At 43.5% G+C, this 16,980-nt stretch overlaps 1 protein-coding gene across 2 annotated transcripts; it reads right to left on the bottom strand.

The window, feature by feature from the left end:
• Nucleotides 1–79: 79 nt before the first annotated feature.
• On the bottom strand, nucleotides 80–7,844 carry msl1b (MSL complex subunit 1b). 2 transcript variants are annotated; one of them, XM_038991249.1, is made up of 10 exons: nucleotides 7,198–7,844; nucleotides 6,066–6,841; nucleotides 5,768–5,964; nucleotides 5,355–5,683; nucleotides 3,760–3,824; nucleotides 3,541–3,608; nucleotides 3,233–3,357; nucleotides 3,003–3,075; nucleotides 2,413–2,474; nucleotides 80–1,841 (listed from the first exon to the last, which is right to left on the bottom strand). In XM_038991249.1, coding segments are annotated over exons 2-10 (1,578 nt in total). In that variant the 5' UTR covers nucleotides 6,723–6,841; nucleotides 7,198–7,844; the 3' UTR covers nucleotides 80–1,839. The 2 variants fall into 2 exon arrangements, with proteins under 2 accessions (XP_038847177.1, XP_038847176.1); XM_038991248.1 differs by lacking the exon at nucleotides 2,413–2,474 and having other exon boundaries at nucleotides 7,198–7,843.
• Between the last annotated feature and the right edge of the window lie 9,136 nt (nucleotides 7,845–16,980).

Below are 16,980 nucleotides of genomic sequence, written 5' to 3'. Positions count from 1 at the left end.
GGGGAAACCTGTTTTTTTCACTACATTTCTCTCATGGATATGGCCTACCATTGTCAATCTACAAATCGAGAATTGAAGATTAAGCTCAAATTTTATTTTTATTCCAAAACAAACTTCTGTAAATTATTTCGTCAACATACAATCAATTATCATAGAACAATATTGAATGTAATCAACAAACATTTAAATAATACAAAAATAAGCCATGTATTTCATATTTACATTTGTTCCTGAAAGCTATGTACAGAAGAACAATTTTGCGGTCTGTAGCGTCGGAGAGCCAGGAAGCCATTGAGCCAAAAGTAAAAATGTTGACGCGATAACACATGACAGAACACAAGCTTAACATCGCCAGCTGCTCGATGCCAATATCGTTAGATATAGCTAGCATTTAAGAGAAGGAAAATACCCAGCATTAAGTTTGAGTGCTCTAGCTGATTAGGCTACTCTAATGCCAACCCATGTTTTCTAAACCTCAGTTGTCTACTGCAATTTATTGTGATGTAATGGGGGAAAAAAACATCTTAAATGAAAAACACGAGCAAATTCCTCACAGAGAATGTTCTAGAAACAAAGCAGTGCTTTTTGAATAATGCAGCCAGAGTCATGCTTTCGAAATTAAATCAGATATTACTCTTCTCGGGAATTGTACTCAGCGGAAATGTTTCATTTACAGATCTACCATGCTGATAGTTGATATCGCTTGGAACAGATTTGTCACCTCAAAAAAGACCATGCAGACTTGCATGATAAAATCTTGGGGGAAAAAAGAAGCATACTGTAGAAGACCCATGGTCCTCAAATTAATTTAACAGCCAATTTTTTTCTGCCAAGAAGTACTCAAACAACCAACTTCTCTTCATGATGCAAAGTATGGACACATTTTAGCATCAGAAGAGGACATTTATCTCATATTTACTGCATTTGTGATTAAACATACATGCAGAGTGAGGATCAAACATATATCCACACTTTAGTGCACAATAATAAAACCTTTCGCTTGAAGCGGTGTCCACACAAGGAAATATTATTACAGTTAATACACAGACAGGGAAAATAGTTCAGAGTTTCAATCTAAGCAAAACACCGAGCATGTAAATGCCAATGGAGCTTCCAGCATACAGGGTTAGTTGTAGCAATGTGCATATTGTACAATTCAAGCACTGCCATTCAGTCAAATCAGAAAATATCACTTCTCTTAACTTGGGGACTGGGATCTAAAGGGTAAGTCAGGCTGACAACTATGTAATAATGTAGTAATAATAAAAAGTTACACATTTTAGTGATGATGCAGTAATTAAGTATTACATTACACCGAATTCCAAAACATTTGGAAAATGTTTGTGCTCCCCAGGTTTGCTTCACAGAACATGCTTATTACTAAATAGTTACTTACTACAGACATTAAGTAACAGTTGTGTTTTACCTTATAATCACTTAATTGTTAGTAGGGGGTCTGTTATCTAAGGGGGGGGCAGCTTTTCATTCCTTTTGAGTAGATTGGGCACCTAATTTACCATAGCTAACCAATTTGGTAGCCATTTTCTTTATCTCCAGCAGCTCCTTCTCCAGGCCAGCTGGCAAGTAACCACACGGGAAGACAGTGGTTTACTTTCCCACAGACTACTGAGAGTGGTGCATGCTACACCACTGATAGCCTAAACCCACAAAATTAAACTTTTCACATGTGGTAAAGGAAGGGTGCGCTCTCCCTCTCTCTTTCTTTTGCATGACACACGCAGATACCACCTCACTTCCGACAGGTCCGGTGTGGTGTGTGTTTCTTGGGCACCTCAATGCGGCAGCGGCTTCGCTCGTCAAGCCAAGGCAGGTCAAAGTTCCTACAGAGGAAGACACAATTCAGCAATTGAAAAGTTGACTGGAGAAATCAGGGAAAGGGGAAGGTCACCGGGAAAATAGGACCCCTGGAACATGAAAAGCATTTCACATTGGGTTATCATTCAATTGGCACATCATGTGTAAATTGTTTTCAGCATGCAGACATGTTAATAATAATAATATTAATGACTGTTGGAATGGACAAATGTGTAACATTTCTTATCTAGGAAAGTGCATTATTGTATATATATATTTTTTGTTTTTGTCAATTTTCTTTAAAGGATTAGCAAAACTACTGGTATTTAAATATCCAGTATCAATATTTACCCCTTCAGATTCTATGTTAAGTCCCTCACCATGTCTTCAAAATGGCATTAGCAATCATTCATGAGACCCTTTTTGAATTTACACCAGTGTGCATTCATATTAACCTGTTTTTCTAAATCATCTTCTTTGAGACCAGAGGAAAGAATAGGCAAGAAAATGATTGACTTTGAGACGAGTGTTTTGGGCGACAAATGTTCAGTTTACTTAACTTAAAAGACATACTTATGGGGAAGAATAAATACTTGCATTTTGATGAAAGGTCTTTCTGTGAAACTCGCCCTGCCCCGCCACCTGCACCATGGTACCATCTTGAAAAATAAATTATGCATAGTAATGGATGAACTCAAGCTAGTGGGCGTAATGATTTACATTCCTAACTTATCCCCTAACTCACTGTACAAAGAAATGTCCAGCGACAAGCCGAACAAAAAAATGAACCTATAGGAAAATGTCAAAACCGGACAAAAAAATAATAAAAAATTGACAAATAACATCTCTGCATATGAATGGTATATCACAAACTATATCCTTTGCATGAAAGATACATCTATGCATTTGTGTGTGTTTGGACCAGGTGCTTGGAAAAGGGTGCCATGATAAGATGATTCCGGCATGTTGAACTGAAACTACAACAAGTGTTGCGGAGAGAGAGAGAAAGAGAGAAAGAGAGAAAAAGAGAAAGAGAGAAAAAGAGAAAAAGAGAAAAAGAGAAAAAGAGAAAGAGAGAAAGAGAGAAAGAGAGAAAGAGAGAGAGAGAGAAAGAGAGAGAGAGAGAGAGAGAGAGAGAGAGAGAGACAGAACTACTGGTGGTGGAAATCATAAATACAAAGACTTACTGTTGAGTGAGCTTCGGCAATGGCCGGCCAAAGGCCACCACAGGCAGGAAAGGGGTGATGATTATGGACTCGACTAGAGAAGGGAAAGAAAAGGAATCAAGAGTGTCTGCGTGCAATGAAAACGTCGCTCTGAAAACTTTTGCAACTAAATGACAGTATTAAATGTGGTGCAACATCATGGTTCTGAGAAAACAACATGTTTACACAGCAGATGAAGTGGCCAGTCATACCATCTTCAGTGTCCGGGTAAAACGACGAGACCTCTGGCTCACTTTCCTGGATCCCCTTCTTCTTGTTCATGCGCTGCTGCAGACGCTGAAACATGCGCTGCTCGCGGATACGCTGAATGTCCCATCTACAAAAAACAGGACAGTTACGGAGGGAAGATGAGAGCGCAAGGAAAGGATGAAAATGCTGGTGGCTCAATGTAGTAAATCAAGATTGAATTACACAAAAAACAAAAGGAGCCTTAGTGCGTGAGGATAAAGATGGTTCATGAGGCATTGATTAACTTCAAAGTCGTAAAACCCATTTGTACCTTTTTCTCCTCTTCTCATCCAACTCCAGCTTTGCATGTCGCTTCAAAAAGACACTGTCGTCCAACATCTTGGTATAATAACACAAAAACATAGTTGATGTGGTTAAGGACCATTTGCATGGACAAATGGGCGAGGTGAATAGTGTGGTAATACTTTATTTCTGACTTTATCTCTATACAATTCTGTAATTGTATAGCCTGTGCGCTCTCCTCTCTCACCTCTGGGATGACACTGGCAGCTTCCTCCTCCAAGGGCTCCATAATGTTTTCCCTCCAAGAGGGGACTGGAAGACAGAACAGTGTATACAGTGGCAAGAAAAGGTATGTGAACCCTTTGGAATTACTTGGATTTCTGCATAAATTGGTCATCAAATTTGATCTGATCATCTAAGTCACAACAATAGACAAACAGTGTTCTTAAACTAATAACACAAATTATTGTATTTTTCTTGTCTATATTGAATACATAATTTAAACATTCACAGTGTAGGTCGAAAAAAGTATGTCAACCCCTAAGCTAATGACTTCTCCAAAAGCTAATTGGAGTCAGGAGTCAGCTAACCTGGAGTCCAATCAATAAGACGAGATTGGAAATGTTGGTTAGAGCTGCCTAGCCCTATAAAAACTCACAGAATTTGAGTTCGCCATTCACAAGAAGCATTGCCTGATGTGAACCATGCCTCGAACAAAAGATCTCAGAAGACCTAAGATTAACAATTGTTGACTTGCATAAAGCTGGAAAGAGTTACAAAAATATCTCTAAAAGCCTTGATGTTCATCAGTCCACGGTAAGACAAATTGTCTACAAATGGAGAAAGTTCAGCACTGTTGCTTCTCTCCCTAGGAGTGGCCGTCCTGCAAAGATGACTGCAAGAGCACAGAACAGAATGCTCAATGTTAAGAAGTTAAGTTAAGAAGAATCGTAGTGTCAGCTAAAGACCTACAGAAAACTCTGGAAAATGCTTACATCTCTGTTGACGAGTCTACGATACGTGAAACACTAAACAAGAATGGTGTTCATGGGAAGACACCACAGAAGAAGCCACTGCTGTCCAAGTAAACCATTGCTGCACGTCTGAAGCTCGCAAAAGAGCACCTGGATGTTCCATACCGCTTCTGGCAAAATATTCTGTGGACAGATTAAACTAAAGTTGAGTTGTTTGGAAGGAACACACAAGGCTATCTGTCTGCCAATTGAAGCTCAACAGAAGTTGGGTCATGCAATAGGACACAGAAGCACATCAACAACAGAATGGTTAAACAGAAGAAAATACACCTTCTGGAGTGGCCCAGTCAGTCCTGACCTCAACCCGATTTAAAATGTTGTGGCATGACCTCGAGAGCGGTTCACACCAGACATCCTAAGAATATTGCTGAACTGAAACAGTTGTGTAAAGATGAATGGTCCAAAATTCCTCCTGACCGTTGTTCAGGTCTGATCCGCAACTGCAGAAAACGTTTGGTTGAGTTTACTGTTGCCAAAGGAGAGTCAACTAGTTATTAAATCCAAGGGTTCACATACTTTTCCACCCTACACTGAATGTTTACAGTGTGTTCAATAAAGACATGAAAACATATAATTGTGTGTTATTAGTTTAAGCAGACTGTCTGTTGTTGTGACCTAGATGAAGATCAGATCAAATTTGATGACCAATTTATGCAGAAATCCAGGTATTTCCAAAGGCTTCACATAATTCTGTAAGAGACATAAGCCTAATTATGACTCTACTTGGATTTCTACTTCATTGTGAAGCAATACTACACAGCTTTACACTTAGAACTGAAAAACTGGCTTGTGTGGTGGGTCTACTCACTGGCCACAACCTCCTCTTTCTTTGGGGATGGCGATGGCTCGCGCTGGGGGGAGGGGGGAGGCTGATGCCAACGACACAGGTACATCTCAGTAGTCGACATGAAAGGGAGCTCCTCCATCCGAGCGGTGAGCTCCGGGTCCTCATTGCTCGATTGCAGAGTACCCCTCTCTACCGCTGACCGACCAAACCCTGTCTTCTCTGGGGTCTCTTTATTGCGCAGCTCCCTCTGATGTGGAGAGCCAGCTCCACACTCTGACTTAGAGGCGGCGAACTTGGAGCCTTTGCCTCCTCGTGACTTCTGGATTTTGGAGTCCAGGAAGCAAAATTTCCTGCATGGGCAGAGCAGAGATATTAGTGAATGAAAGATAGTTTGACTAAGATGTGAATGCATTGTAGTATTTGGGATGTGTTACCTTTTGAGGCCTTTGCCTCCTCGGCTGAAGGGGAGTGACCTAGGGGTGGGAGTCTGGGGGCTGTCACCCACTTCTAGATCCCACATGTCCTCTTTATCTGGGGTCCAGGGCTCTAGCGGCTGAAATAGGCGCTTATCACGTGGGTCTTTCCTCGTCAGCTGCAAACGGCGCTCCATACGCTCAATACGCGCCAGCAACTGTGTATGCAGACATGTTTTTATAAATGATTTGGTTCAAAAGAAATGACAGACTTACTGTCATCTAAAAACAATTAGACACTTCCAGATACCGTGCATACCGTCTCTTTGTCCGCTTTCAGCTCATCTATCTCCTTGTCCTTGGACTGCAGCTGTTGTTGCTGTTGTTCAATCAAGTCCAGCTGAAGCAGGATAATCTGCTGGAGGCAGGTGGCCTGTGTGTGAGGGTTAGCAGGGGTTTTCCTGATGTTCCTCCACTTGCCCTCTGTGCTGAGCTCAATGGATGCAGTGTTGACAACTCCTCCAGGGGAGACCCCTCTGGTGCTCTCATCAGTACCAGCATCCTTGGAGTTATTGTTTGAAACCAACTCTGTATTATCCATACGGTCTCTCAGAATGAGTTTACCTTTAATTGGGATTCCCTCACCCCCCATTTGTCTGACGGAAGATGACAGCACTCCTGTGCTTTCCCAATTGTCACCTTGAACCGGTGCCCCTTCCGCTTTATTTTGAGCAGCCACTGGGGTCCGAATGATGTAATTCTGGTCTAGGAGCTTTGTTTTGCTGAGGAGCTCCCCTCCAGTCTTGTGGATTGCCCCATGTACGTCATGGACATCAATGACAAAGTCACAGGATTCTCTCTTGATGGTTATGGAATTCACGACGTTTGCAGTTCCCACGTGTGATTTGTCAAAGTCAAGTTTCTCTGTGTCCAGCTTAAATCCTGCATTAGCAAACAAAGTTGATCTCATAGTCATGGCGAATAAAACGCAGGTGTTATTGAACTAACATGACAGAATAACTGCTTGTCTTGCAAAGCAGTCAAGTGTCATTGGAGTCTATTTTCTGTTTCATTGAGCCTGGATCAGACTCAGTCCTGTAACAGAAAGAAGTGTTTATCAGTATTGAAACCATTATAATTAACGGGTCTAAATAACAGATGAAAAGTGCTAGCTAGCTACGCTGGGCACCATGTTGTTCCATCACTGGAAACCTCGACACTAGCTACTTCAACTGACTGACGCATAAAATACTGCACTGCGTCTGACTGCTGGGCTTCATTTTTACCAGTTAGACATAAAAAAACACACAATTTCAGCTAGCTAACTTACTAACTGTACGGGACAAACAAGGTAACAAAACTCTCCCAGCATCTAGTTAGCATTTAGCTAGCTAACTTGCTACGTAGGGTCTATTATTTTACAATCGGATAAAAATATATAGTTTGCACACCCTCATGGTCCTGCAGAAATGTTTGGTAGCTAGCCAATTATATTGCAAGCCAAGAGGACGCGCGGGGATATCGTTTGGCTAGAGTGGCTCGTGCTTTAACAAGTGATAGCACTTCGACATTTCCTCCATTTTAGTCCTGCACGCATTGATGAAAAACATAGTACAGTCCCCTTTCTGTGTTTGCAAACATTGCCGCACGAGGGCGATAAGCGCAAATTGGTGGGAGAACAAGGGGGAGTTCTTATAGAACGCCAGCAAAAAAGCCTCTATTTACATGTTGCATATGAGTGCATTTCACACTACTTTTGGATTTTAAGGCTCGTATTAATGTACTGCTTAATATAATGTTTGGGTCATCATCAGAAATTAACCGCATTATACTTTTTAAAAGACACTTCAACCAATAAAATGGCTCTTCAGCTAGCCTTTGCTAGCCTATCAATGAGCGTTAGCATTCTAGCTAACAACTTCTCCATCCAAAATAGTTATTTTGCCAAGATCATAACCAAACATAATCTTAGCGACTGTTCAAGCAAGAATCAAACCATCATTGTAAGCGTATGAGAAGCCAAAAAAGCTATGTTGTTTATAAGTAATAACGTAAATCTAGGCTGTTGAACGGGTGCAGCTTTGGCTTTCTTACAGCTGTGCGTGACGTCACTGTGTCGTGTACTGGAAAAGGGTCACAGCACTGACTCGCATGCGATAGGGATTTAGAGGACCTATGTAACACACCCTACTGAAAATAAGTTATCATAGTTTCAAATAGCATGGTATTTTGTGTTATCCTTAATTTGCGAACGTCAGTTGGTTAATTTTCCAATTTTGCTCACTTTTTTTTTTTTTTAATTGTCCCCATAATTGCGCATGCGTAATTACGCCAAATGAATAGGGAAGAATGAAGTCGCAGAAAAGCTTCAGTAGGGAGCATTGAGCTGGAAACGTACGTCGCCATCTTGGAGGACGGTCCAAATGATTAGCCAAGCAAGTTGAAGTTTGTAACGTAAGCCCACGGTTTCAGTCGGCTTTGCGAGTGTACAATTATGTTCACTTCGAGGCCTGATACTCCCCATAATTCAATTCGCGACGATTGTACTTCCATTAAGAAAAGTCCGCGAAAACTTAAACATCAATGGAAAAGTCAACATACAAGTGTAAGTAAAAACTAATGCAAATAAGTAAAATTGTGCTACTAATTAACATGGCGGCACAAACACGTCTCGTAAAGTTAATGTTTGGTTCTCTTTTGGCAGACAATTCCTTCAGAAGTTCCAGCTATGCAGGCTAATATTTGCTAGCTATCATACAGTAGGTGTATATTAAATTAATATAAGCAGACATGCCCACAATTGACTGCAGCACAAAGCACCCACCAGTTACAGGTGGATGAAAACAATCATGGGATGAAGGAGGGAATTTTTAGCCAAGGGCGATCCATTTAAAAATAATTCCTCCCTCACCCTGCAAGTGCATACTCATCTGACGTCATGAAACGTTATCAGAAGTGTCCACTTAATTTGAGGGCGGAGGGGATAGGATGGGTCTTAAGTCTTTGGACCCCGACCCAGGGTTTGTCCAGTGTTTAACCATATTGACCTCTGTCAAAGAGCAATAGATCACGTGTAAACTCATTACATGAAGGGCCGAGTCTACATTCCAAACACTTAAGACACACCCCCTCGACCTTCTAGCCTGAAGTCCAACGCGCTATCTACTGTTCCGCAAAAAGTATGCTCGAGCGGGAGAGTCGATATCAGCGCTTATAAACTCAGGGTTGTTACACTACGCCCTCCTTTCAAAGAGCGCGTCCTCGCGCTAGCTTGCGTCTTACAGGAACGCGCTCACCGGCCAAGCACACGCACTGTCGTGGATGCAAGGTCCGATCCCACTTCTGACACCAATGTAATGAAACAGCAGGGAGCAGGTCTCGAACCCTCGACATTCTAGCCCGAAGTCCAGCGCGCTATCGACTGTGCCGCAAAAGGATACTCGAGCGGCAGAGTCGATATCAGCACTGATAAACCCAGGGTGGTGACAATATACACCTACTGTATGATAGCTAGAAAATTAATGAGCCAACTAATGTTAGCCTGTCTAGATGGAACTTCCGATGGAAAATGTTTTCTACAACTTCCAAAAGCTAACCAAACAAAAACATTACCAGACGTGTTTGTGCATTAACACAATTTAACTTATTTACATGCGTTTTTACTTACACTTGTATGTTGACTCAATATTGACGTTTAAGTTTTGGCTGACTTAGCGGATGTACAAACATTGCAAATTGAATTATGGGGCCTTTCAGGCACCGAAGGGAACATAATTGTACACTCGCTAACTCTATTAAAGCTGAGGGGCTTAAATTGTAAATTTCCCTTGCTTGACTAATCATTTGGACCGACGACAAATATGGCCGTGGAGATTCGCCCGAGGGTGTGTCTTTTATAAGTTTGAAACGCGTAGAGTGTCTGCAGGTCTTAGCTCCTCCCTTGTACTTGATTGATGAATTCCTGTCACCTGGGTTGTCTTGATTGAAAGGAAAAACCTGTGGACACTTGGCCCTCCATGGATCGAGTTTGACACCCCTGATATATACTGAACAAAAATATCAACGCAACATTCAACAATTTCAAAGATTTTACTGAGTTACAATTCATATGAGGAAATCAGTCAATTTAAATTCTTTAGTCCCTAATCTACGAGTTTCACATGACTGGGATGCATACAGTACCAGTCAAATATTTGGACACACCTACTCATTCCTGGGTTTTTCTTTATTTTTACTATTTTCTACATTGTAGAATAGTAGTGAATACATTAAAACTATGAAATAACACATATGGAATCATGTAGTAACCAAAAAAGTGTTAAATGAAAATATTTGAGATTTTTAAAAGTAGCCACCCTTTGCCTTGATGACAGCTTTGCATTCTCTCTTCATGAGGTAGTCACCTGGAATGCTTTTAAATTAACAGGTGTGCCTTGTTAAAAGTTAATTTGTGGAATTTGAGCCAATCAGTTGTGTTGTGACAAGATAGGGGTGGTATACAGAAGGTAGAACTATTTGGTTAAAGACCAAGTCCATATTATGGCAAGAACAGCTCAAATAAGTAAAGTCCATCATTACAGGTCAGTCAATTTGAAAAATTTCAAGAACTTTGAAAGTTTCTTCAAGTGCAGTCGCACAAACCATCAAGCGCTATGATAAAACTGTCTCTCATGAGGACCGCCACAGGAAAGGAAGACCCAGCGTTACCTCTGATGCGGAGGATAAATTCATTAGAGTTAAGTGCTCCTCAGATTGCAGCCCAAATAAATGCTTCACAGAGTTCAAGTAACAGACACATGTCAAAATTAACTGTTCAGAGGAGACTGTAAATCAGGCCTTCATGGTCGAATTGCTGCAAAGAAACCACTACTAAAGGACACCAATAAGAAGAGACTTGATTGGGCCAAGAAACATGAACAATGGACATTAGACCGGTGGACATCTATCCTTTGGTCTGATGAGTCCAAATTTGAGATTTTTGGTTCCAACCGCAATGTCTTTGTGAGACGCAGAGTAGATGAACGGATGATCTCCGCGTGTGTGGTTCCCACCGTGGCGCATGGAGGAGGAGGTGTGGGGGTGCTTTGCTTGTGACACTGATTTATTTAGAATTCAAGGCACATTTAACCAGCATGGTCACCACAGCATTCTGCAGTGATACACCATCCCATCTGGTTTGCGCTTAGTGGGACTATCATTTGTTTTTCAACAGGACAATGACCCAACACACCTCAAGGCTGTGTAAGGGCTATTTGACCAAGAAGGGGAATGATGGAGTGCTGCATCAGATGACCTGGCCTACACAATCACCTGACCTCAACCCAATTGAGATGGTTTGGGATGAGTTGGACCGCAGAGTGAAGGAAAAGCAGCATTTGTGGGAACTTCTTCAAGACTGTTGGAAAAGCATTCCAGGTGAAGCTGGTTGAGATAATGCCAAGAGTGTGCAAAGCTGTCATTAAGGCAAAGGGTGGCTACTTTTAAGAATCTCAAATATAAAATATATTTACATTTAACTTTATTGGTTACTACATGATTCCATATGTGTTATTGCATAGTTTTGATGTCTTCCCTATTATTATACAATGTAGAAAATAGCAACAAATAAACCTTGAATGAGTAGGTGTGTCCAAACTTTTGACTGGTACTGTATATGCATCTCTTGGTCACAGATACCTTAAAAGAAATGGGCCTCGGGATCTCGTCATGGTATTTCTGTGCATTCATATTGCCATAGATAAAATGAAATTGTGTTCGTTGTCCGGAGCACTTTCCTGCCCATACCATAACGGAAGTTAAGAATGTAACTATGGTTCTACGAATACCTGGAAGACCGTCAGTACAGTTGAAAGTACAGTTTAAGTCAGAAGTTTACATACACCTTAGCCAAATACATTTAAACTCAGTTTTTCACAATTCCTGACATTTAATCCTAGTAAATATTCCTGTCTTAGGTCAGTTAGGAATACCACTTTATTTTAAGAATGTTTAATGTCAGGATAATAGTAGAGAGAATGATTTATTTCAGCTTTTATTTATTTAATCACATTCCCAGTGGGTCAGAAGTTTACATACACTCAATTAGTATTTGGTGGCATTACCTTTAAATTGTTAAACTTGGGTCAAACGTTTCAGGTAGCCTTCCACAATAAGTTGGGGGAATTTTGGCCCATTCCTCCTGACAGAGCTGGTGTAACTGAGTCAGGTTTGTAGGCCTCCTTGCTCGCACACTCTTTTTCAGTTATGCCCACAGATTTTCTGTAGGATTGAGGTCAGGGCTTTGTGATGGCCACTCCAATACCTTGACTTTGTTATCCTTAAGCCATTTTGCCACAACTTTGGAAGTATGCTTGGGGTCATTGTCCATTTGGAAGACCCATTTGCGACCAAGATTTAACTTCCTGACTGATGTCTTGAGATGTTGCTTCAATATATCCACATAATTTTCTTTCCTCATAATGCCATCTATTTTATGAAGTGCACCAATCCCTCCTGCAGCAAAGCACCCCCACAACATGATGCTGCCACCCTCGTGCTTCACGGTTGGGATGGTGTTCTTCGGCTTGCAAGCCTCCCCCTTTTTCCTCCAAACATAACAATGGTCATTATGGCCAAATAGTTCTATTTTTGTTTCATCAGACCAGAGGACATTTCTCCAAAAAGTACGATCTTTGTTCTCATGTGCAGTTGCAAACCGTAGTCTGGCTTTTTTATGGCGGTTTTGGAGCAATGGCTTCTTCCTTGCTGAGCGGCCTTTCAGGTTAGGTCGATAAAGGACTCGTTTTAATGTGGATATAGATACTTTTGTACCCGTTTCCTCCAGCATCTTCACAAGGTCCTTTGCTGTTGTTCTGAGATTGATTTGCACTTTTCGCCCCAAAGTACGTTCATCTCTAGGAGACAGAAGGCGTCTCCTTCCTGAGCGGTATGATGGCTGCATGGTCCCATGGTGTTTATACTTGCGTACTATTGTTTGTACAGATGAGCGTGGTACCTTCAGGTGTTTGGAAATTGCTCCCAAGGATGAACCAGACTTGTGGAGGTTTACAATTTTTTCTGAGGTCTTGGCTGATTTCTTTTGATTTTCCCATGATGTCAAGCAAAGAGGCACTGAGTTTGAAGGTAAGCCTTGAAATACATCCACAGGTACACCTCCAATTGACTCAAATTATGTCAATTAGCCTATCAGAAGCTTCTAAAGCCATGACATAATTTTCTGGAATTTTCCAAAAAGGCACAGTCAACTTAGTGTATGTAAACTTCTGACCCACTGGAATTGTGATACAGTGAATTATAAGTGAAATAACCTGTCTGTAAACAATTGTTGGAAAAATGACTTGTGTCATGGACAAAGTAGATGTCCTAACCGACTTTCCAAAACTATAGTTTGTTAACAAGAAATTTGTGGAATGGTTGAAAAACAAGTTTTAATGACTCCAACCTAAGCGTATGTAAACTTCAGACTTCAACTGTATGTATTATATCCCTCGCTCTCCGCGTTGGTCAAGTAATAATAACAACAATATCACGCCAATGACGTGACAGCGTGGGAGGATGTGCCCCGCGGTTCATGTAAAACCGTACGTCAGACCACACACTGTCTCAGAGAATCTTCTCGCCCAAAATGTTCAGAATGACAGGAAAGTACTGACAGACTTCCAGGTATTCGTAGAACCATAGTTACATTCGTAACTTCCGTTCTACTTCATACCTTTCAGACCGTCCGTACGGTTGAAAGTATGGATGACTCATACCAACAATTGCACTACTAACCTCTAATTAATGCACCAGTGCTACTGGAAGAATGGCAGAGCCCATGGTGTGGTAGGATGAAACGTTGACCTTGTAAAATCTTGAGAACGTGCAGGGCGACGACCAGGTAGCAACTGCACATATCTCATTCAGGGGGACGCCTCACAGCGCAGCCCAGGATGTGGCGACACTTCTGGTCGAGTGACATATCACACCTTCTGGGACAGGGAGCCCTACACCCTTGTAGGCCTGAGTGATGATATCCACAACCCAGTGTGAAAGCCTCTGCTTGGACAATGCAAGTCCTTTTGACTTCTCACAGAAACAGCTGGTCTGACTTCCTGTAGTCCTCCGAGGCTTACATATAGCGTTTGAGGGAACGGACTGGACACAGGAGATTTGCTCACTCCTCCTCCACATTCTGGAAGGGATGGGGGCAGTAGGCCGCCAGCTCGATGGCTTGATTGATGTGAAGGGGTGATAAAACCTTAGGCAAAAAGGCTGGATTGGTCCATAAGGTCAAATAATACTAGTGGCAGGTCCCAGGATGCTGCGCGGACGGTCCTGGGGGGATGCAGCTGGCGGACACCTTGTAAGAATTGGCAGATAAGGTATTGGGCCCCTGCCGATTTTCCATCGATGCGTAAATAGTTAGCCGATATGGCTGAGGCATACACCTTCAAGGTAGAGGCAGAGTGACCGAAGTCCAATAGTTTCTGAAGGAAGGTACAGAACAGGACACTGGTTCCTCCACCCTGGTACAGCACCATTCTGTAAACAGCTTCCAGCGACTAGCATACATTCTCCTGGTCGATGGGGCTCTGGCATTCTGTAACATCTCGATAATAGCAGGATCGCAGCCGATCAGTAGAGGGTCGGGCTCTTCAGATGCCACACCCATAGCTGTAATTTGTCTGGGCTGGGATGCCATATCCTGCCGTCCAACTGTGAGAGCAGGTCCTGTCTGTAAGGGAGCTGCCATGGCTCTCCCTCCAGAAGACTGAGGAGGGTTGGAAACCAGGGTCTCGCTGGCCATCTGGGGGCTACAAGCAGAAGTCTGCGCTGAGCCTGAAAGACCCTGTGCAGCGTTACTAAGGGGGGTCCGAGGGAAAGCATTTAGTAGGCCCTCCGGCCATGTGTAAGCTAAGGCGTCCATGACCAGGGGCTCTTGAACTCTTCCAGAGAGAACCAGAGGGAGCAATGGGATGTCCATATCAAGAGTTGTTGGGCCACCTGTAGGAGCGTACAGACCTTGTTCCCCCTTGATGGTTGATGTGGAACACTGTCAATGTATTGTCTGATCGTATCAGAACATGTTTGTGTTTGAGAACCGGCAGAAAGTGATTCAGGGCTAGGTAAACTGTCTGAAGTTCTAGAAAGTTTATGTTCTCTTTCCTCCAACGGGGGCACCACTCTCCCCTTAATAAACTGTGTTGCCACACTGCTCCCCAGCCTGGTAGTGAAGCGTCGGCCGTGACTACTTCCCGACTTGCCGGAATCGATCCGAAAGGGACACCTGTAGTCAGGTAGGCTCTCTTCCTCCACAGCCACAGAGTAGAGTAGCACGCCCTTGTCACCTGTATTTAGGTGTTTCTGTCCCACTTGGGGTCCAAGCGGAGGTCATTGAACCACACTTGTAGTGGCCTTAAAGAAAGCAGGCCTAACGGTGTCACCGCAGAGGTCTCTGCGAGCATGCCCATCAGTTGTTGGAACGTCCATACTTTCACCAATGCATTCAACTGGAATTGTTGCAGAAGAAGAAGAATGCTGTCCTTGCGCTGAGGTGTTATACATGCCCTCATAGTGCGGGAGTTCAGAGCCATGCCAATAAAGGTGACCTCTCGGCTTGGTGTGACGTTGCTCTTTTCGTTGTTCACGGTAAGACCCAGTGCAGTGACATGGGTTAGTGTCAGTGCTGTGCCTTTGGCCGCACACTCGCAAGCGGGGGCGCAGATGAGCCAGTCAAGGAGGTAAGAAAGGATCTTGATCCCCTGTAGGTGGATTGAGCTCAGGGTTGCACTCACGCATCTTGTGAAGACGCGAGGAGCTAGAGAAAGACCGAAGGGTAATACCGCAAACTGGTATGCCTGGCCCTGGAAGGTGAACTGCAGAAAACGCCAGTGTTCCAGTAACACAGGAATGTGAAAGTAAGCATCTTTTAAGTCTGTGGCTACGGTCTGTAGAATGTCGACCTTCCGCAAAATGTCAAAGGGGAGAACTTTTAGGAAAACATTGAACCATTTTAAATCCAGGACTGGACAGAACCCTCTGTCTTTCTTCGAAACCAGGCAATAGGTTGAGTAAAAGCCATCTTGCTCTTCTGATGTTTTTACTCTTGTGATCACGCCCTTCTCCAGGAGAGATGTAATCTACTGGTTGAGGGTGCAAGCTTTCAGGGGTTCTGTGACTGAAGTCATTCTGATCACTGAGAATGGTGGGGGCTGGCGTCGGAACTGCAGCCTGTACCCTTGTGAGAGGGTCATCACCACCCATGGGTCTAAGGAGTGGGATGCCCAGTAGGTCAGGTGCTGCTGGGTAAATCGGCCCCGCCATTCAGTTTCTGCCCCCACGCCTGTTTGTTGGGTTGGGTTGGGTTGGGGGGGGGGGGTTATGAACGCAAACGCTTGAAGAGATGCGTCATTCAGGTTGCAGAGGTCCAGGTCTGCGTGCTCCGGTTGGAGCATTCTGTTCTGTGCTAGCATGAGCACTGAGAGGGTGTTCTCAATGCGGGCCACTGTGTCGTAGGCCCGTGACAGTAGCTCACCTCTGGCCCTGTCGTCTGGGGCAGCGGGCGTCATCCTTCAGTGCTTCATCTGGGGAGAGCATTAGCTCTACTATGCATTCATCCACCTTAGGCATATGGTCCAGCCCATGTTGTTTTGCATTGCGCATGGCAGATAGCGTCCTACTGTCCTTGCCCACGGGTCAGCCCAGCATCTCTGAAGCTCCGTAAGAAAAGCTGGTGAAGGTGGCAGACTGAACGGTGTAGCTCCCGGGGCCTTCTTAAAGAATGTGTTAGCTGCAGGGCCTGTGGCTTGAGGGTCATCAAGATTTAGCCTAGCTAAGGCCGCGCGTAGTGAGGCATAGCTTTCTTTTGACTCTGTGTGATCAGAGTCTCGGAATGACTCCTCTGACCCATCTTTAGCATTGAGACTGAATGGGTCCACAACACTGGTTGGCACCTCCTTCACCATGTTGGGCGTGTCATCATCCTGGACACTAAAGTGCCGGTTGGATGCCCGAGTGGACAGCAGGTCATCATCCCAGCTATCAGAGTCCTCTGTTGCGTCCCCCATGCTGGAGGGTGTGCTAGAGGGTCCCGACTCAGGGAGCTTGAAGGAATGCAAAAGTGTTTTAGCTGCTCTATCTCAGAGGATAAGGAATCGACCTTCCGAGTGAGGCTCTTATTTTTTTACTTTTTTACCGGGGAGCGCCATCAGTTTCGCCGGACACTGGTAAATTATCTGTGAAAACCAGGCCCT

Source organism: Salvelinus namaycush, chromosome 4 (assembly GCF_016432855.1).
Source record: "Salvelinus namaycush isolate Seneca chromosome 4, SaNama_1.0, whole genome shotgun sequence".
Taxonomy (NCBI): Eukaryota; Metazoa; Chordata; class Actinopteri; order Salmoniformes; family Salmonidae; genus Salvelinus; species Salvelinus namaycush.
This window is presented reverse-complemented; position numbering and strand designations above follow the sequence as displayed.